Raw genomic sequence first — 20,612 nt, forward strand, 5'->3', positions numbered from 1 at the left:
CAAGCTATAGAACATTCCCATCCCCCCTAAAAGTTCCTTTGTGCCTGTTTGTGGACAACTCCATTTCCCACCTGCAGCCATGGCAAGCACTGCTCTTTCTGTCTCCCCCCCTACAGTTTTGCCTTTTGCAGAATGTCAGTAGAGCTCATCTGACTTTGATCCCAGGTCTGGTGATAACAGCTCTTTTAGCATCCTGTAGCCTTTATCACAATTATAATTATACTGTATATGCAACTGGTTGATACATTGTTCATAGCCTATCTCTACTGCTGGACTTCTGCAGGCATGTCTGAAGGCAGAGATTGGCTGGTTCATTACTGTATCCTCAGCAGTACCATCAAGTAGAGGTTCAACACACATTGTTTAATGAGTGAATGAATGAGGGACTCAATGATTATAAGGAAAGTGCTCTAAGACACTACTGATGCAGCAAAAGCAATGCAATAGTCAGTGGTATCAAATCTATCATACTGTAAAGCACCAGAGACTATATGATTTAAACATTTTTGAAGAGTATGCATAGACTTTTTAGTTACACTGGGTCTGAATATTAGCAATCAGAACCATCCTAGGCAAACCCAGGTGCATGATCAGTACCTTCAATTCATTAAAAATAAAATGAAAAACATTTCAAGAATTTAATACTGTCTTTTGCCATTAATTTGTCTAACTATATATTTAAAGCTGTTTATTGCATAATTTTTACTCTCCATATATTTTGTAACAAATCTGACATTACAGTGATGCTTAACAGTAAGATCATGAAATCCTCAAAATCCAGCTTACTTTCTGTATGTTCGTCGAGCTCAGAAAGGAGGTCTTTGTATCTTGGTTTGGATTCTTGTCCCTGTAAGGATAAAGAAGAAAAAGCAAAAACACCGAATTCATCATGCCACCTCGGTTTTACAGATAACACGCAACAGTAAACATGTTATTAACAACATGTCAAGTTGCTACCAGTGCTGCTGGTTGAACAGTGCATTAAATATTTTCATGGGTTATCTCACTGAGTGCTCACAGAGACCTTATTGAATATGAACTATTATTTTCCCACCCTACAGAGGCAATGGCCATAGACGCAGTGAGAATGAAGTGATTTGCCCCAAGCTAGGCAGCTATGAGTGTGGAACCAGGATTCAGCGCATGGGCTACCTGATTCTGGAGCCCACACTCAACTGTTATCCTACTTCTCTACAGATACAGATACTGTTATGGTTTCAGCGTACAGTCGCTTTGTTATTGGAGGTGTCCACTGTGTGCTCCACTGAGCATAAGATTATCCAGAAATCCGGAAGAAAATATGCTAAAAGAAAATATGTGCTGTGGAAGATTGTTCAGCCCTAAGTTTGATCACGAATCAAACCGAAGCTCATAGTCCTCAGCACCAGGGTGAGGGAAAACACGTGAAAACACCTAAATGGAGGGGATTTTCAGTTCCAGCCACAGCTCGTGAAATATCTCCCTAAGTGCACCCAAAACGTTAAGGTCATTTGATTCACTGCATTTAGTTGAACCCCAAACACTCATCCATGTGCTGGCTGCAAAAAAACCCATCGCAGCAATGACTAAGGCACTTTAGGAGTGATAATGCATCCCTCTTACAGGCTTGGACCTTTCATGTTTCTCTAGGCTGTTCCTCAAGAGGTCACACCTACCAGTGAGGGTGAAAGGACCTGTGTCTGTCTCCCTCCATGAAGAGCTGGAGATAAGACAGAGAGAGAAGCCCTTTACGAGCGTAAAGCACTCTGTTTGCTCAAAGGTCAGAGATGGCTGGAGGTCTCCCTCCTCTTTTTGCTGCATATTTTAACACCACGGAGCTGGCGGAGTTCCAGACTTCTTGGGGCCTGACCCACCATCTTGCTTTTTATCTTCTTAGCAGTGGTTTTACTCTCTCTGACTGGCTATAGAGGGTTAAGTCAGATACCCTAAATTATGTTCAGGCTTATGAGAAAGGACATATTCCTTTCAGACTCAGGCCTCAGCCAGAAGGTTTGGCTCAGTTTACCAGAGAACCCTGTGTGAGGATTTAGGAGAAAGCCCAGTTAGCGATTGAGACTCTTACGCTGTACCTGCCTGAGGGACTCTCACGGGGCAGAGCTGGGTGGTTGGTCCAAGACAGCATTCTTTTTTAACTAATTAATTAATTTAATTTATTTTTGCTGCGCCAGCTCTTAGTTGTGGCACGCGGACTTCGTTGCAGCACGCATGCGGGATCTAGTTCCCCGAGCAGGGATGGAACCTGGGCCCCCTGCAGTGGGATCGTGGAGTCTTACCCACTGGACCACCAGGGAAGTCGCCCAAGACAGCATTCTGACATGACGCTACGTGTCTGCTCAGTGGAGGGAAGTTATCACCACTGAGACTGAGTATGCCAGGGTTGAGCAGTCCCCTCAAGTCCCCTGAAATCAGTCTCTGCTCTCATCTGGAGGAGAGGGCGGGACTGCCCCGTGGTCTGGCTGAGTCTGCTGCTAGAGATCCCAGAACAGCTGCCTTTCCCGGGTTTAGCCTACACCGAGGGACACGAGGCTGAAGGTGTCTTTCCTGGTGACTTCGGTTTTAATTCTTTTCCTCTGATGTTCTCAGAGGGATGGTTAATCACATCAGGATGATCCATCTCCTAGGTCCTCATTTTCATACTTGTTAAAAGCTCACTGAGGTTTTGCCAGCTACACGCAACATTCTTTTTCTCTCTAGGATCTGTCATTTCTTTCAGCCTCTGATGTAAGCCGGTGATATAGGATTTGTTCTCCCACCCTCTCTGTAAAGACTCCCCAGAACTTTGGATCTCTTGTCTAATTCTGCCTGATGTTTCTGGCTGAAAAAATAGCTTTTCTTAAAAAAAATATTTCAAAAATGATATGTGTTTAATATTGGACGTTTAGAAAAAATAGGAGCCTGTAAAAATAACCCTTTACCCCATTACCCAAAGATAGCTTACTATTATTAACATTTTTTTCCAGTCATTTTTCTGTGTCTCACACTGTACTACTCTGTCTCTTTCTCTCTCTCTCTCTTTCATACTCACAGACACACACACACACGCACACACTACCTTTTTAAAATATTTATTTTAATTAATTAATTTTTAAACTTCTTTATTGGAGTATAATTGCTTTACAATGGTGTGTTAGTTGCTGCTGTATAACAAAGTGAATCAGCTATACATATACATATATCCCCATATCTCCTCCTTCTTGCATCTCCCTCCCACCCTCCCTATCCCACCCCTCTAGGTGGTCACAAAGCACCAAGCTGATCTCCCTGTGCTATGCGCCTGCTTCCCACTAGCTGTTTTATGTTTGGTAGTTTATATATGTCCATGCCACTCTCTCACTTGGTCCCAGCTTACCCTTCCCCCTCCCCATATCCTCAAGTCCATTCTCTACATCTGCGTCTTTATTCCTTTCCTGCCCCTATGTTCTTCGGAACCTTTTTTTTTTTTAGATTCCATATATATGTGTTAGCATACGGTATTCATTTTTCTCCTTCTGACTTACTTCACTCTATATGACAGTCTCTAAGTCTATCCACCTCATTACAAATAACTCAGTTTCATTTCTTTTTATGGCTGACTAATATTCCATTGTATATATGTGCCACATCTTCTTTATCCATTCAACTGTTGATGGACACGTAGGTTGCTTCCATGTCCTGGCTATTGTAAATAGAGCTGCAGTGAACATTGTGGTACATGACTCTTTTTGAATTATGGTTTTCTCAGGGTATATGCCCAGTAGTGGGATTGCTGGGTCATATGGCAGTTCTATTTTTAGTTTTTTAAGGAACCTCCATCCTGTTCTCCATAGTGGCTGTATCAATTTATATTCCCACCAACAGTGCAAGAGGGCTCCCTTTTCTCCACACCCTCTCCAGCATTTATTGTTTGTAGATTTTTTGACGATGGCCACTCTGACTGGTGTGAGGTGATACCTCATTGCAGTTTTGATTTGCATTTCTCTGACGATTAGTGATGTTGAACATCCTTTCCTGTGTTTGTTGGCAATCTGTATATCTTCTTTGGAGAAATGTCTATTTAGGTCTTCTGCCCATTTTTGGATTGGGTTGTTTGTTTTTTATATTGAGCTGCATAAGCTGCTTATCAATTTTGGAGATTAATCCTTTGTCCGTTGCTTCATTTGCAAATATTTTCTCCCATTCTGAGGGTTGTCTTTTCGTCTTGTATATGGTTTCCTTTGCTGTGCGAAAGCTTTTTTTTTTTTTTTTTTTTTTCGGTACGCGGGCCTCTCACTGTTGTGGCCTCTCCCGTTGCGAAGCACAGGCTCTGAACGCGCAGGCTCAGTGGCCATGGCTCACGGGCCCAGCCGCTCCGCAGCATGTGGGATCTTTCTGGACCAGGGCACGAACCCGTGTCCCCTGCATCGGCAGGCGGACTCTCAACCACTGCGCCACCAGGAAAGCCCTGTGCGAAAGCTTTTAAGTTTCATTAGGTCCCATTTGTTTATTTTTGTTTTTATTTCCATTTCTCTAGGAGGTGGGTCAAAAAAGATCTTGCTGCATACACTCCTTTTCAACTTTATTATGGAATAATTGAGAAATATAATTGTATATATTTAGAGTGTACAGTGTGATGGTTTAATACACATGTGTTGTGGAATGATTACCAAGATCAAGATAATTAACACATCCACCACCTCACAGAGTTAACTTGTGTGTGTGTGTGTGCATGTGTGGGGGGAGAATGCTCAAGTTCTACCTCACTGACCTTCAAGCATGCAGTACCGTATGACTAACTATAGTCACCATGCTGTGCAATAAAGCCTCAGAACTTATTCTTCTTAAAATTGGAAATTTGCACCCTCTGACCTCTACCATGCCACTTTCCCCTCCCCCTAGCTCCTGGCAACCACCAATCTATTCACTGTTTCTATGAAACAGGCTATTAAAAAAATCACTTACTTGTGGAATTAAAAAAAAAAAAAAGCCGATTTCACACACACTCTTTTGAAACAATCATAGATTCACGGGAAATTGTACCCTTGACCCAGCTTCCCCCAGTGGGTGGCACCTTATATAACTGTGGTATGCTAAAACCATATATATTTATATCTTAAAGGAACTATAATGCTTCTCTTTTAAACGTCTCAGAATACACATAGAACCTGAGAGACTGTTTACTTTTAAGTTTTTTCTTGCTCAATCTACCATGAAATGTTGGTGGTTTAGATTCTGTGTGAGGCCCTCCTTTTTTCTTATGCATTTTCCCTAAGCTAGTATTTTCCAAAGTTTGAACATGTACTGCTGGTAGAATGTAACACAATTTTAGGTGATGCGAGAATAAATATTAAATAAGAATGAACAGTCATCTATATTTTTTTACTACCTTCCCCTTTTACCCACTGAATTTACATTTAAAATGGTGAGCAAGGCTCCTTACAAAATAATTTCATTTAAGTGGAGCGTTCTCTTAACAAGTTCTAAGTAAATTATAATACAGGCTATAGGCAGAGAGGGGAAAAATACTGAAGATGGTGTTCAGGTGGCTGAGGTTTGAGAAAGATGCCTGTAGATGATTTAGGTCACCCCCTTGTGTTCAGTAACCATTTTCATATTGTTCACTCTCACTGTTAGAGATCTCTATTCTGACCTTCCTGCTCACATATCCCGTTGTTGTCCGAGTTTCTCCACTTGACAGTTTCAAGGACACCTTAACCTTGACACGTGCTAACAGAACTCATCAGCTGCCCCTACCTCAGATCTGCTCATTCTCCAGCTTCCCTCTTCTCTGGAAATGGGGCCACCACCCACTTCTTCCCACAGTCAGAACTGAGGTATCATTATTCGTCCCCCTTGCTCTTCAGCCTTCATGGTTATCAGACCCCGCCCATTCCACCTTCCAGATGTCTCCCATATTTGCCACCTTAGTCCAAACCAACATCTTTTGTTTGGATTCCTTCCCCACTGTTCCCCCTCTTCTTCGTTTTACTCCCCGTCCCAACCAGAGTCTCATCTCCTCCTGTAGCTGGTGTAAATTCTTCGACCTGGATTTAGAAACTTCCCTGGCTTCCTCCTGCCCTCACGCTATGCCTCTGTAAGAAGTGGCTTCTCTTCACCTCCCCGGCCTCCTCTTCCACGGCTTCCTACTCCCTCCCCCTTCTCACCAGTACTTACTGGCCCTCGTAGGTCTTTGACATGCTTTATGCCAAATCCTCTGCTGGGAATGCCACCATTCTCATCCCGCATGCACCCCGCCCCCGGTCCCTGCTCACTCTTGGTCTCGTTCTTCAGATCTTAGCTATACCTTAATTTCCCAGGAGCTCTTTTTTGACCACCAAGCCCAAGATGGTCCCTCTGTTTTATCCTCTCACTGCGTGTTCTACTCTTTCACGGTCCTCTGACTATTTCTAACTACTTTTTCAGCACATCTCTCTACTCTGCTGGATGGTTAGCTTGTTCACTGCATTAACCCCAGTGCACAGCTCACTTCCTGGCATAGGGTAGGTGTCCAATAAACATTTGTGGAATGAAGCAACATCATGGTGCCTTTGAGCTGGAGTTGTTGACTCTTTGGGCCAGCCATTATGGCGTGGCCCCCTGTTTCTTGGTACCTGTTAGTTCTCTTACCTTTGTGAAATTCCTGAATTGGGTTTGCAGTAGATTTTTGGCAGTAGCTTTCCCAAGTTTGCCATCAGGGTCAGAAAAGTTTCTGAAAATCATAGCGGCAGTGGCGATGGCTTTTTCCAGATCTGAACCCTTGCGTAGAGCTGTGAGAGAAGAAATGTACAACTGTGTAGCTTAGGTTAGAAATGACCCTTCCCCAGACACGAGGCTCTACCTTCCAGGGGAACTTAGGGAACAGGGCTGGAAGGTTTGTGTCAACGTGATCTTGGCCTTGGGCTCTTTGCCACCTATCTGGGAGTGGGACATGGGGGTGTCTGATCCTTGATCTTTAAACCATGGAGAACAAAAGTCCCTCAGTAGCAATTAGAATTAGTAGAATTACGATGAGATTTATCACCCTCTTCCCCTGTGACCTTGGGAAAACACCTGACCTCTCTAAGCCTTGGTCTTCCGATGTGTAATTTCATTCAGTTATTCAACAAATATTTATAGAGCATCTACCGTGTGCTTGGCTCAGTCCCTGACATTAAGGATACCTCACTGAATAAGACAAGACAAAGTTCCGCTCTTGTGGAGTTTATATTCTGTCTCTGACAGAGCATCACCACATGCCAGTGTGATAAAGGAGAATGATATCCAGGACAAGTCCTTTGATATCATGATAGACAAGGGATCTCTTTGAATCATGGCCTCAATCACAGTGATCTAGCTGGTTTCTCTGATTTAAACTCCTTGAAAGCATGGTACTAGCTCAGTCCCTTCCAGTGGGTAGCATATAGTGAACTCTGAGAAGTGCACGAAGGACAGTGAAGAAAATTCTTATCCTCTCTGTTCTCTCAGTCCCCAATATATCCCCTATTATAGAACTTTTCCTGCTTTACAGTTATTGCATGTTTAATCGTCTTTCTCTCTAACTAGAATACAAGCTCCATGAGGCCAGAGATCATAGCTGTTTTTATCACTATTTTCCCAGTGACCAGCACAAATGGCTGCTATGTAGCAGGTGCCAGTAAATGTTGTTGAATGAATGAATAGGAAGAAGAGAAAACAAAATCCAACAGCTTTCTGCCCAGGTAAAGTGCAACAATCATGGATTCAAAGAAAGATGATCAGTCAGATATTTGTGACTTTTGTATCGAGCACTTACTGTGTTTCTGGTACTTTCTGAGCTGTTCAGCACATAGAAGTGACACAACCAGATGTGGCCTCTGCCCTCATCTGTATTACAATCTAGTGGGGTAATAAATAATAATAAAGAGGATATGTGTGTGTACATATATTTGTTTTATACATATTTGAGAATTATTTATTTCTCCATATATACATATATTATGCATATCTGCAACTTGTATGAGGCAAAGAAGGTGTAGAAACAGAAGAAATAGAAAACTACAGAGTGGGTCTCAGAGGAAAAGTACTGAGATAGGTTGTCTTGGCGGCATCTATTATATAAGTAGATTAATATTTAAGCTAAAACCAATACGGTGGGAAGGACCTGCCATCTAAAGGGTGGGGTGAGTCAGCCTGGGATTAGGGTTGTGTTGAGTGTTCCAGGCTCAGGGACAGCATATGTGAAGGCTCAGATCGGGAGCCTGGCACATTGGAGGAGATGAAAGGAGACAGTTCTGGCTGGAGTCTAGAAGCTGAAAGGGTGTTTCATTAGAAAGGTTGGCAGGGACTAGACCATGCAGGGCTCCTAGGTTGTGGAAAGGAATCAGGATTTTCCATCACATGTACAGAGAAGGCATTAAAAGATTTTAAGCATTTAGTTTCTTTTTTAAAATTAAAGTTCAATACACAACATGGTTAATCAACTATACCCCAATATAAAATAAAAATTTTAAAAAAAGTTAGATGGAATGACAAGAGTTAAGAGGAATGGATGAAGGGAAAACAACTGTAGACCTTCTCAGTTTTTACTGTATCTCTGAACAGGACTCCAACTAAATGGTAAATTGTGTATATAAACATCTGCCAAAGCATTCTAATCAATGTGTTGGCCTCTCTCTCTCTTGCATGAGGAAATGTGTGTCCTCTCCATCGCCCCGTGTCATTTCACCCACAATTAGGCCAAAGCTTGAGGCATTCAGACTTCCTGGTCCTGTAAATGGATAACTCTTTTTTGCCCCTCACTCAAGAGTACCCACTTATTTGCTCCAAGCTAGAGCAAGTCAAGGACATGTGTGTAAACAGCAATCTGGTTGGAATAGGAAGTTGGAGCTCCCATTTATTGTGCATCTATTGTGTGCCAGACACTTTAATAAATTGTATATTTACTTCTCATAACCACCATAGGGATTATTATACCATTTAAATTTTTATTGTGTTTTTAAACTTTTTATTTTGATATGATTATAAATTTAGGGGAAATTGCCAATAAATATGCAAAAGCAATCTCCCACACTGGTTCCCCCAAGAAACATCTTGCATAATTACAGTACAACATCCAAAGTAAGAAACTGACATTGATACAATCCACAGTTTGTTCAGATTTTACCAGTTACATATGCACTCATCCTGTGTGTGTGTGTGTGTGTGTGTGTGTGTGTGTAGTTCTAGGCAATGTTACCAAATGTGCACCTTTGTGTAACTATCAGCACAGTCAATGTACAGAACTGTACCACCAACACAAGATTCTCTCATAGTAACGCTTTATAGTTACAGCCAATCTTTCTACCTGCCCCCTCCCCCATCCCTAACCCCTGGCAATCACTAATCTGTTCTCCATCTTCATATGTTATGAAACAACAAATGTTCTGTGAATGGAATCATACAGAAGTTCTCTGAGGATGGCCTTTTAATCTCAGTATCATTTCCTTGAGTTTTTTTCTGTTTTTATTTTTTATTTTTTTTTTTATTTTTTTTTTTTTTCGGTATGCGGGCCTCTCACTGCTGTGGCCTCTCCCGCTGCGGAGCACAGGCTCCGGACGCGCAGGCCCAGCGGCCATGGCTCACGGGCTCAGCCGCTCCGCGGCATGTGGGATCCTCCCGGACCGGGGCACGAACCCGTGTCTCCTGCATCGGCAGGCGGACTCTCAACCACTGCGCCACCAGGGAAGCCCTGTTTTTATTTTTTTTATTGGGGTATAGTTGCTTTACAATGTTGTGTTTCCCTTGCATTTAAAAAAAATAAATTTATTTATTTATTTATTTGATTTTTGACTGTGTTGGGTCTCCGTTGCTGCGAGCAGGTTTTCTCTAGTTGCAGCGAGCAGAGCTACTCTTCATTGCAGTGGGCGGGTTTCTCATTGTCGTGGCTTCTCTCGCTGTGGAGCACGGGCTCTAGGTGCGTGGGCTTCAGTAGTTTGGACACACAGGCTTAGTAGTTGTGGCGCACGGGCTTAGTTGCTCCGCAGCATGTGGGATCTTCCTGGACCAGGGCTCGAACCCATGTCCCCTGCATTGGCAGGTGGATTCTTAGCCATTTCACCACCAGGGAAGCCCCGCCCTTGTGTTTTATCCAAGTTGTTGCATGTATTGATGGTATTTTCCTTTTCATTGAGTAGGATTCCATGATATGAATGTATTACATTCACCACCAAAGGATATTTGAGATGTTTACAGTTTTGACTATTTTAGTCCCTTTCCCACATAAAGTTTAGAATAAGTTTGTTTTTTTTTAAAAAAGAACTTGAATTTTGTGATATTTCATTAAACTTAGAGAGCAACTTGAGGAGAACTGATATCTACTATGTTGACTCTTCCAACCCATGAACACAGTACGTCTCTCTATGATTATACCATTCTATAGATGAAGAAGGGATAGGATCTTGCTGAGGACACATTAATAAGTGGCAGAGCTTGAATTTGAATCCATGTTGAAAACAAAGCCTTATGAAGATAGGAAAGTTTTGCCTGTCTTCTCGTCTGTGGAAACTTCAGCACTTAGCACAGTGCCTAGGATCTAGGAGATGCTTCACAAATACCTGTCAAATCAATGTCTGCAGAATCTGTACCCTTAGCTTCTTACTCCTTGATTTCCTCTTTGGTTTCTGATCCTTAGTCTCACCCTGACCTGTGGCTTCTGTCTGCTAGTCCAGTGGCTGGCCCTCCATCTAGACTACTACCCCAGGCTCAGAAAGTTCCCTGCTTCTTTGCATTCAATTTTTAGCTCTTTCCCCTCCTATCCTTATCCACCTCTTCCCTTCACTTCTGCCACATCCTGAAACCCACATTAAACATTGGGAATTTTTGGCTTCCCTGGTGGTACAGTGGTTGGAAGTCTGCCTGCCAGCGCAGGGGACACGGGTTCGAGCCCTGATCCGGGAAGATCCCACATGCCGCGGAGCAACTAAGCCCGTGTGCCACAACTACTGAGCCTGTGCGCCTAGAGCCCACGCTCCGTAACAAGAGAAGCCACCGCAATGAGAGGCCTGCGCGCCGCAACGAAGAGTAGCCCCCGCTCGCCGCAACTAGAGAAAGCCCACGTGCAACAACAAAGACCCAACGCAGCCACAAATAAATAAATAAAATAAATAAATTAAAAAATAAAAATAAAGTAAAATTGGGATTTTTCCTCAATTACCCAAGATTTTCCTGCTCATCAAAAACAAGGAGATGGCATATTTCTTTTAGCTCATGTCTCCCTTTCCTGGGAGGTGGGGCTGAGGTACTGAGGAGCTGTATGGCGGTAACTTGGCATTTAAGTGGCTAAAGAATAAACTCTGTTTATAAATAGTCTTGTTTTTTTTTTTTTTTTTTTTTTTTTTTTGTGGTACGCGGGCCTCTCACTGCTGTGGCCTCTCCCGTTGCGGAGCGCAGGCTCCGGACGCGCAGGCTCAGCGGCCATGGCTCACGGGCCCAGCCGCTCTGCGGCATGTGGGATCTTCCCGGACCGGGGCACGAACCCGTGTCCCCTGCATCGGCAGGCGGATTCTCAACCACTGCGCCACCAGGGAAGCCCAATAGTCTTGTTTTTAAGAAGCAAAGTGCTTAGAAGAAACACCTTAATTCCTTCGGAGGTAAATATCCCTTCTGTAACTTTTACCAGTTGATTTATTTATTCATAACCCAGAATAACTAGAAAGGGCTTTCGTATGGGTTCTACTGGGTCTGAGACTTCTCATGGGGGATAGTAACCTCTTCCTCTCCTGGCTGTGCCCTTCTGGAAAGGAACTTCCAAGCTTCCAAGCTGTGAGTGAGCTTGCAAGTAATGATAGACACCTTTTCTTGCTTACTATGTGCCAGATGCCTTTCAAACATAAGCTTATTTAATGCTTCACAAACCCAGAAAGGTAGGTACTATTTGTGTCTCTGTTTTACATATTGGAAACCGACACATGGAGAGATAAAGAATCTTAAGGTCACGTTGCTCTCGGGTGGCAGAGGAAAGATTCGAAAGTCTGTCTGCCTTCAAAGGCCATAGAAAGATCTGCCACTTTGGAATAACTCCTTCTAAGAGCATCTCCATGGAGGCTGCGGAACCAGACGTTTCCCAGTCCTCTGATGAAGTTCAGGTCTGACTGCTCTCTAAATGGGGACTCCATCTGGACTAGCCCACTTCTCTTCCTTCTCCTCCATTCACTTTAACACAGCATGAATTTTCCCTGGCCATAAAATAACATATGCTCGTGGTAAAAACCGAACTAGAAAAAAATTTAAAATAAAAGATAAAAACGAGCTCCATTTATCCTACCAATACTGATGAGACTTTGTGAGGCGTTTTGTGGTTTCCTCTTTTTATGGTTGGGTTCTTCCCTTGATAAACACAGCGTGTTGCCTCCTAATTCCTGCTCTGTCTGCCTCACAGAGTTGTGGGCGAATATGTGAAAGCATATTGTAAAGGGCGAAGTGCCATTAAAAATGCAAAGGATTGATGTTTCTTCTTGGGTGTCTTTTACGGCCTCTCTTGCCTTTGGAATGGGGGTGGGGGGGTGTTAATCCAGGCACTTCGTGTCCACATTTCCTGCTAGCTCCTACCTCACTTTCTATGCTTTAATAATACTAAACTGTCTGCAGTTCCTTACACACTCTGTCCTCCCAGCAAGTACTTATTGTCGGGCCTTGCCCTAGTTCTGGGGAGAGAGCAATATTAAGAGAACAACTCCTTGGTTCCTGGAGCTTGCATTGTGATGGACGATTATGGAGCCCACGCTCTGTATGTCAGCCACTTCTTTATGGGATGCATATGATTTGACTCATTTCTTACATCAGTCCTCCGAGGTGGGTTCCAGTATCATCTCCACTTTATAGATGAGGAAACTGAAGCACAGAGAGGTTAAGTAGCTTGCTCAAGGTCACACAGTCAGTCTGGTTCCTCACCGTGATGCATGCTACCTCTAGAGCTTGTTTTTCAGGCAGTGTATCCTGCAGGATTCTTTCCCAAACCCTGGGATAGGGCTACCTGCCCCTCCTTTGTGCTTCTCTACTTTCCTAAACATAAGCTTGTCATAACCTTCAGACTGCAACACTGTTTATCTGTCTCAATTACCTTCTAGATCAGTGCTGTCCAAAAGAAATGTAATACGAGCCCAAATTATAATGAAAATTTTTCTAAGTAGCCACATTAAAAAAGTAAAATGATGCAGATAAAATTATTTTAGAAATATATTATTGAACCCAATTTATCAAAATATCATTTTGGCATGTGATCAACATGAACAAATTACTCAGATATGTTACACTCTTTTCTACTAAGTCTCTTAAATCTGTCACATATTTTACACTTGCAGCACAATTCGATTCAAACTAACCACATTTTAATTGTTCCGTATCCACAGGTGGCTAGTGGCTACCATATTGGACAGTGCAGCTCTAGACTGTAGGTTCCCTGAGGGCAGTCACTGCATCTTATTTATCATTGCATTCATTCCCAGGCCCTGGCGTGTTGTAGGCCTTAGCATAGACGTGTGCTGAACTGAGCTGACTTGAACTTGAGAACAACCCCTGCCTCTTTCTCCTCACCTGCTCTGGACAGTGGAACCTAAAATGTGAAACTTTTCATCTGGTGAGTTCCTAACACTTTAGTGTAGTAGAAACACAAACCTCAGTACAGCAAAGTGTCAGAATCACCTCATTTTAGAACTTTTCTTAATATTAGTTATTTTTTCAAACGAAGAAATGAAGACCTATAGGAGAAACGTGGTTTTTCCCAGTATGTATCAGTCGCACACGGCAGAACTAAAAATTAGCTCTCTTCTGTTTTCTTGCTAGATCGATAGTTTCCTCAATACTCTAGTGCTTTTCAAACTTTTCCACTATAAAACTACTTTGGATGCTACAGGCAAATATGTACTCAACACCCATTTCTATCCACCTCCCCCAAGAGATCAAGGGCATAAGCCCAAACAGCCAGAAGTGAAAATGTGGCTTGGTACTGACTTCTATTCCATGATCTAGCTCTGCTTGATTTCAGTGAATAACACTGAAAATTACCATTGAATAAAATACATTCTGGCAAAAGATGAGCCATATTTATCCTGTGTTTTCTTAAGGCATGGGAATAAATGTGGCCCAATTGTCTACTGTAAGGAGTCTGGTGCCAGGAATGATGTGTGTATGTGTGTGTGTGTGTGTGTGTCTGTGTCTGTGTGTGTGTGTCTGTGTGTCTGTATATTGCTGGGCAGTGTGGATGATAGAGAGTTACACTCCCCCCTCATCCTCCCAGAGGGGGCTGCTGTTATATGAGAAATGTCATGGATATTTATCATGTCATGGCCATGATATTTTGTCATTGACATCAAAAGTGCCTGACATTGTGAAACAGAAATCATAGGTCTCTCGTGTTGTCATAGTGTAACAATAATATTCTCACCAAGATGAAGATTTATTTAAATAGAAATATAAAGCATCTCCTCTGGAGACACAGACCAGCCATCTAGGAGGAAAAATAACTGCAATATAGTAGAATCCAGCTGTACTTGTTACTCTATAAAGAAGCCACATGTTTTGGAATAGGATAATGATCCAAGTATATTTTTTCTTATATTGTTATTTCCATGACAGTATTGTTGGCTCTAAAAATATTTTACCTATAAAATGGAATGCTGACGGCAAATGTTTACACCTTGGGAGTTTGTCACACTATGTTTTGCTCAATCAACAGAGGCAGTTGGGGACTGATTGCATCCTGAATACCACTGAAGGTTTTTTTTTTTTTTTTTTTGGTATGCGGGCCTCTCACTGCTGTGGCCTCTCCCGTTGCGGAGCACAGGCTCCGGAAGCGCAGGCTCAGAGGCCATGGTTCACGGGCCCAGCCGCTCCGCGCATGTGGGATCTTCCCGGACCGGGGCACGAACCCGCGTCCCCTGCGTCGGCAGGCGGACTCTCAACCACTGCGCCACCACGGAAGCCCCCCACTGAAGGTTTATGAGTCAGATGCTGATGGTCTTGCTCTGGACACACTGAGGATCCTGCCCATGGACGGCCAACTGGCCATGGTGGGATGAACACTGAATTAGGAGTCAGGGATCCATGCTCCTATTCGAGCTGGGCCTTTAAATTTGGGTGAGCTAATTCCTATCACTGGACCTCAATTCCCAATTGTTTATAAAGAACATCGGGGACTTCCCTGGTGGCGCAGTGGTGAAGAATCCGCCTGCCAATGCAAGGGACACGGGTTTGAGCCCTGGTCTGGGAAGATCCCACGTGCCGTGGAGCAACAAAGCCTGTGCGCCACAAGTAGCGAGCCTGCGCTCTACAGCTCACAAGCCACAACTACTGAAGCCCGTGCGCCTAGAGCCTCTGCTCCACAACAAAGAGAAGCCACCGCAATGAGAAGCCTGCACACCGCCAGGAAGAGTAGCCCCGCTCGCTGCAACTAGAGAAAGCCCGCGCGCAGCAACAAAGACCCAATACAGCCAAAAATAAATAAATTTATAAAAAAGTAAAAATAAGAATAAAAAGAACATCATAAATGCTTGATGATTTATCTACAAGTTCTCTTACATCGTTGGCATTCTTTGGTGTCCTATTATTTTTAACTCTTGGCATGCTCTCAGGGTAGAGAAGAAACACATACATCTCTGCCACACCAGGCCTTACCTTTTATTGAAGCCAGTTGTTTGGATATTGAAATGCTGCCAACAAAATGATAGAAACATAATGATTCTGGGAGTTTGGGTATTGATATCAGCATCTAAAGTAGAGCAATATAATGATTTAAAAATTAATTTATTTTCAGTAAATCTGCCCTGAGCGTTCTGGTGGAGCTGCCATCTATCTTTCAAAATCCTTTCTCCCCTTGTCACATGGTAAAGAAGTACAATACTTGGCAATGGCTGGCCCACATATCCTAGCCTTTTGCGTAGCCTTTTGTGACCATATGACCAAATGCCCTCGAATGGAGAAGGAGCAGAAGTGGTCGCCTTCTATGCAGCCTCTTCTGTGCCCTTTCCTGTTTCCAGCCAATTAACACAGAAATTATCAGGAGTACTTTGGAAGTCACATCTTGAAGTCACAAGCCACATCAGCTTGTGTCCCTACGTGGTGGCATGGAGTAAAACTGCCACCAACCTGGAACCCTGACTCTGAACTGTCACATGAAAAAGAAAAATAATAACTTCTTGTTCTGTAAAAGACTGAGGATTTGAAGTGTTATTTGTTCCAGCAGCTTAGCCTACCTAAGAATCTACGTACTGTGCTAGGGCGTGGGGACACATCAGTGAATGATTGAGATGTTCCCACACTCTTGGGTCTTAGAGTCTAGTGCAGAAGGCAGATGTTCAACCCGTGATTCAATACAGAGGGCAGGGAAGGACTAACGCAGTCTACAGGTCAGGGTAGTGGTGTTTTATCTCAATCAAATGAATCATTAGGTGAAGAAGGAGGAAGAATGTTCCAAGCAGAGGGAACAGTGTGTGCTGAGCCCTGGAAGTGGGAGAAAGCATGGCAAGATTGAAGAACCAGAGGAAAAACAGTGTGGCTGGAACATGGAAAGGGAAGGAGATAGTGGTGGAAGAGGAGGCTGCAGTCAAGGGTCAGAACCAGAGCCCTTGGAGTGAGCCTTAGGATGGACCCAGGTTGTTAGACTAAAGGTAGTGGGAAGGAAAGGGGTGGCATGATCAGATCTGCATTTGGGGAAGTTATTCCACCTGATATATGCGAAGGAGAATGGAAAGGGACCAGATGGGAGGCAGGGAGATGGACCTTGATGCTCCCTTATAAAAAGCAAACAACATTTGCTTGATACTTCAACCCCCCAGTGGCTGGAGTGGTTTGGAGAAAGCCAGTAAGAACAGTAGAACTTGGTCACAGCTTTGACAGCTCTGTAAAGGGAACTTTTGGGCTCGAGATCTGGTTTGGCACTAACTAGTCAAGAGATCGTGAACTTTGGGGACCTCATTTTTCTTACTTGTAAAGTTAGGAAGCTGGACTCTATGATATCTTGGACCCTTTACAGTCTTCTCCATGAGCTACTTCTAATTTTCAAAAAGCTCTGCACCCTTACTATCTCCTTCATAGGATAAAGGATGTGCACTCTATCCTACGTACACTTTACACGACGTGCACTCGCAACATGGCTCGTGTTATTTTCTTTGGTCATGATCTCCTCCATCAGAGCGTGAGGCCCTTGACAGCAAGAGTTCTGCAGATTCTCCATATCTCCTACCCCTGGCCCAGCAGAATATCTGGCACCCGTCAAGTGTTCAAAAAGTTTTTTGAACTATAGTGGTCCCCTAAAGGGAATTAAGTAAGGAAGAATATTTTTCATTTATTAGGCATAATTTCACACATTTGCATGATCCGAAACCATTTCCCTCTCTCATGGATAATTTGAAAGAATATGTCATACCGTTAAATGCATTACCAATTTTGATTTACAAATGTTTTTCCAGAGGCAATCAAAGACATTGTGTTAATTTGTCACTTTTTCAGTTTGCAATCAAAGCTGCAAATTTGTTCTCTTTCATTTTCCAACTCAGTTGAAAGCGGGATTGAGGTGGGTTAACAGGCACCATTTTGGCTACCAAGTTGTAGCCATGAGCTCTGGAAATAGACCTGCAAGCTTAAATGAAACCCGATAAAGGAGAGCCAAGCGCCACTGACCTTCTGGGCATTGTCCTAGGTGCTAAAGTAGATGTTGCGACTGCGGAAGGATTGGGCTCCCCTTCCAAGTGGAGTGCTTGGTCCTGGGTACTGTGCATACAGCCACACATACTCTGGTCTGCTTGTTGTGTGTCGGCCCTTCCTCAGCGACAGTTACTTGCCCACTGTTACTATTGTTATTCGTTCCATGGCAACTATACAGTGGCCCTTGTAGAAGAGCCTTTCCCTAGTGTTATTTGCAGGCAGACATTAAACCAGTCATGCAGTCAACAAATATTTGAGTGTCTGCTGTGGGCCAGACACCGTACAAGGTACTGGGTACACGACAGTGAGAAAGCTCAGACGCGGACTTTTTTTTTTTTTTTTTTTTTTGTGGTACACGGGCCTCTCACCGCTGTGGCCTCTCCCACCGCGGAGCACAGGCTCCGGACGCGCAGGCTCAGCGGCCATGGCTCACGGGCCCAGCCGCTCCACGGCATGTGGGACCCTCCGGGACCGGGGCATGAACCCGTGACCCCTGCATCGGCAGGCGGACTCCCAACCACTGCGCCACCAGGGAAGCCCACAGACGTGGACTTTGATCCCAGGGAGCTTAGCGGTCAAGACTGATATTAATCACGTAATCACAAAAGAGGTCACCCCTGTGACAATGCCGTGCAAGGGGGATGCTCCCTCAGTCAGGGAGGTGAGGGGGACATCCCTGGGGAGGCGATGTTTGAGGCTGAGTAGGAAGGAATGAAGTAGGTGCAAGGGCAAGGCACCCACGCTGTAGGCAGATGGAACAGCCTGTGGTAAACCCAGTGGCAGGAGGGAGTGTGGTGATCGGGGTATAGCTGGACCAGACAGGCTGAGGGGGAGGGAGGCTCCAGGTGAGGATGAAGAGGAGGCACGCTGACTAGACGACACAGGACCTGGGAGGAGGCCACGGCAGGGAATTTTCACTTTATGTCAAGAGAATAGGAAACCATTTGTGAGTTTTAGGCAAGGAGGCTGATAAACTTAGATTTACAGTCTGGAGACGTCACTCTGGCTTCAGTGTGAATAATGCTTTAGAGAAAAGCACAGAGTAAATTCAGGAAGACCAGTAGGAAGGCTATTTCACTTGTGTTTGCTTAGAGCGTGTTCTGTAAAAGCTGGGGGATGTCAGCTCAGTCAGATGAGTCTGGGTCAGGGGAGACATGAGCAGCGATGACTTAGACCACTGGCGAGGTGATGGGTGAGAGGAGACAGATCTCAAGAGAAGCCAGGAACAGTCACTGTTCTGGCTTCCGCTGGGCTCCAGGGACACTGCTGCCATTACTGTATCACCGGTCACTGCTCCACCATATGGCCACTCACTTGCTCATTGCCTGCTTCTCTTATGGTTTTCTTTTCTGTCCTCCCTCTACCTCCTGACTAATTTCCTTAGCGTTTTTCATTTAAATATGGGAGGGAGAGAGAGTTGGATTGATCTCACTAATTACCGTTGCCATGCTGGTCAGAGTTTTAACGCCAGCCCGCCCCATCGGTCGTCAGTTAACCTATGCAATTAGCTCCCTCAGAGCAGCTGATGACCCTAAGCCAGCCTCACTGCCCACGTTAAAGCCAACAGCTGGTTTCCTCAGCGGAGAGCTCTGAGTAGGTTTCTGAGAATCTGGATTTGTAAGAAACACACCAGATGATTCTGACATGGACTGTATTGTAGAACTGTTGGCAGTGGTTGAAAAGAGGCTCTGGAGTAGTTTGAATTCTGACTCTGCCATTTACTAGCTGTGTTACCTGGGATCAGATCTTTAAAATGGCTAAGCCTACTTTCTCATTTAGAAAATAATACTTTCCTCATGGAAATACACTTCTCACGGAAAGCACAGTGTCTGTTATACAGGTAACAGTCAATAACAGACATGGAGAAGATGACAGCAGAGATGACATGTCATCAGGATCCTGGCGGGACACAGACTCTACCTCGGATGGCATCAGAGACACCCATGAAGGGATCACTCAGCAGTCATGGTTAGGAAAAGAAACATGGATGTCGAGGCACCCAGAGACTAGAAGCGATGGGAGGCTTATCACTCTTGTCCTGAAGGAGCAAGGAGAGCAAATCGGATGCTGGAGCCCAGAGAGAGCAGGATTCTTGGAGCAGGGGCCACTTGACAGAAGCCATGGATGAAGGGAGACAGCCGTGGCTACAAATCAGGCAAATCAGGGAGGGAGTGGGGAAGAGATACACCAGGCTCTGATCTCCAGCCTGTGCCTCCTGTTGACCAAACCAATCAGGGAACCAGCAGGAAGGAGGCCTGGGAGGCGGAGTCTGAGGAATCAACCTCCTGGGGCAGAGACTGGAATAGGAGGGTGGGGTAAACAAATGGGCAAGAAGCATGATGATGCTGGTGATGCTGGTGATAACGATGGTGCTGATGGAAGCAAAATACTGGGAATCAGGTTTATTCATAACCTTCTCCTCAAGACTGAATCAAACTTAGGATCAAAAAGGCATAGCAGGGGCTTCCCTGGTGGCGCAGTGGTTGAGAGTCTGCCTGCTGATGCGGGGGACATGGGTTCGTGTCCTGGTCTGGGAGGATCCCACGTGCCGCGGAGCGGCTGGGCCCGTGAGCCATGGCCGCTGGGCCTGAGCGTCCGGATCCTGTGCTCCACAACGGGAGAGGCCCGCGTACTGCCAAAAAAAAAAGCGTAGCAGGGCTTCCCTGGTGGTGCAGTGGTTAAGAATCTGCCTGTCAAGGCAGGGGACACGGGTTCGAGCCCTGGTCCGGGAAGATCCCACATGCCGCGGAGCAACTAAGCCCGTGCACCACAACTACCGAGCCCGTGCACCACAACTACTGAACCTGCATGCCACAACTACTGAAGCCTGCGCGCCTAGAGCTCCTGCCCCGCAAAAAGAGAAGCCACCGCAATGAGAAGCCCGTGCACCACAACGAAGAGTAGCCCCTGCTCGCCACAACTAGAGAAAGCCCACGCACAGCAACGAAGACCCAACGCAGCCAAAAAAAAAAAAAAAAAAGACGTAGCAGTATCTACAGGCAGTTCAGGTGATAATATATCAT

The 20,612-nt window shown here is 44.6% G+C and overlaps 1 protein-coding gene across 1 annotated transcript; it reads right to left on the reverse strand.

The window, feature by feature from the left end:
- Window positions 1-688: 688 nt before the first annotated feature.
- On the reverse strand, window positions 689-17,675 carry SNTN (sentan, cilia apical structure protein). Its single transcript, XM_059075802.2, has 4 exons — window positions 17,566-17,675; window positions 15,562-15,596; window positions 6,583-6,722; window positions 689-847 (listed from the first exon to the last, which is right to left on the reverse strand). The coding sequence occupies exons 1-4, from the start codon at window positions 17,673-17,675 to the stop codon at window positions 689-691; spliced, it is 444 nt and encodes a 147-aa protein (XP_058931785.1).
- Between the last annotated feature and the right edge of the window lie 2,937 nt (window positions 17,676-20,612).

Source organism: Kogia breviceps, chromosome 10 (genome assembly GCF_026419965.1).
Source record: "Kogia breviceps isolate mKogBre1 chromosome 10, mKogBre1 haplotype 1, whole genome shotgun sequence".
Lineage (NCBI taxonomy): Eukaryota > Metazoa > Chordata > Mammalia > Artiodactyla > Physeteridae > Kogia > Kogia breviceps.

Coding starts and splice junctions, on each gene's coding strand:
- SNTN (XM_059075802.2), bottom strand. CDS start 17,675: ATGTGTGGCTGTATGCACAGTACCCAGGACCAAGCACTCCACTTGGAA. Junction 15,597..17,565: donor CCTAGGACAATGCCCAGAAG/GTCAGTGGCGCT, acceptor TTTTGTTGGCAG/CATTTCAATATCCAAACAAC. Junction 6,723..15,561: donor ACAACTGGCTTCAATAAAAG/GTAAGGCCTGGT, acceptor CTTCTCTCACAG/CTCTACGCAAGGGTTCAGAT.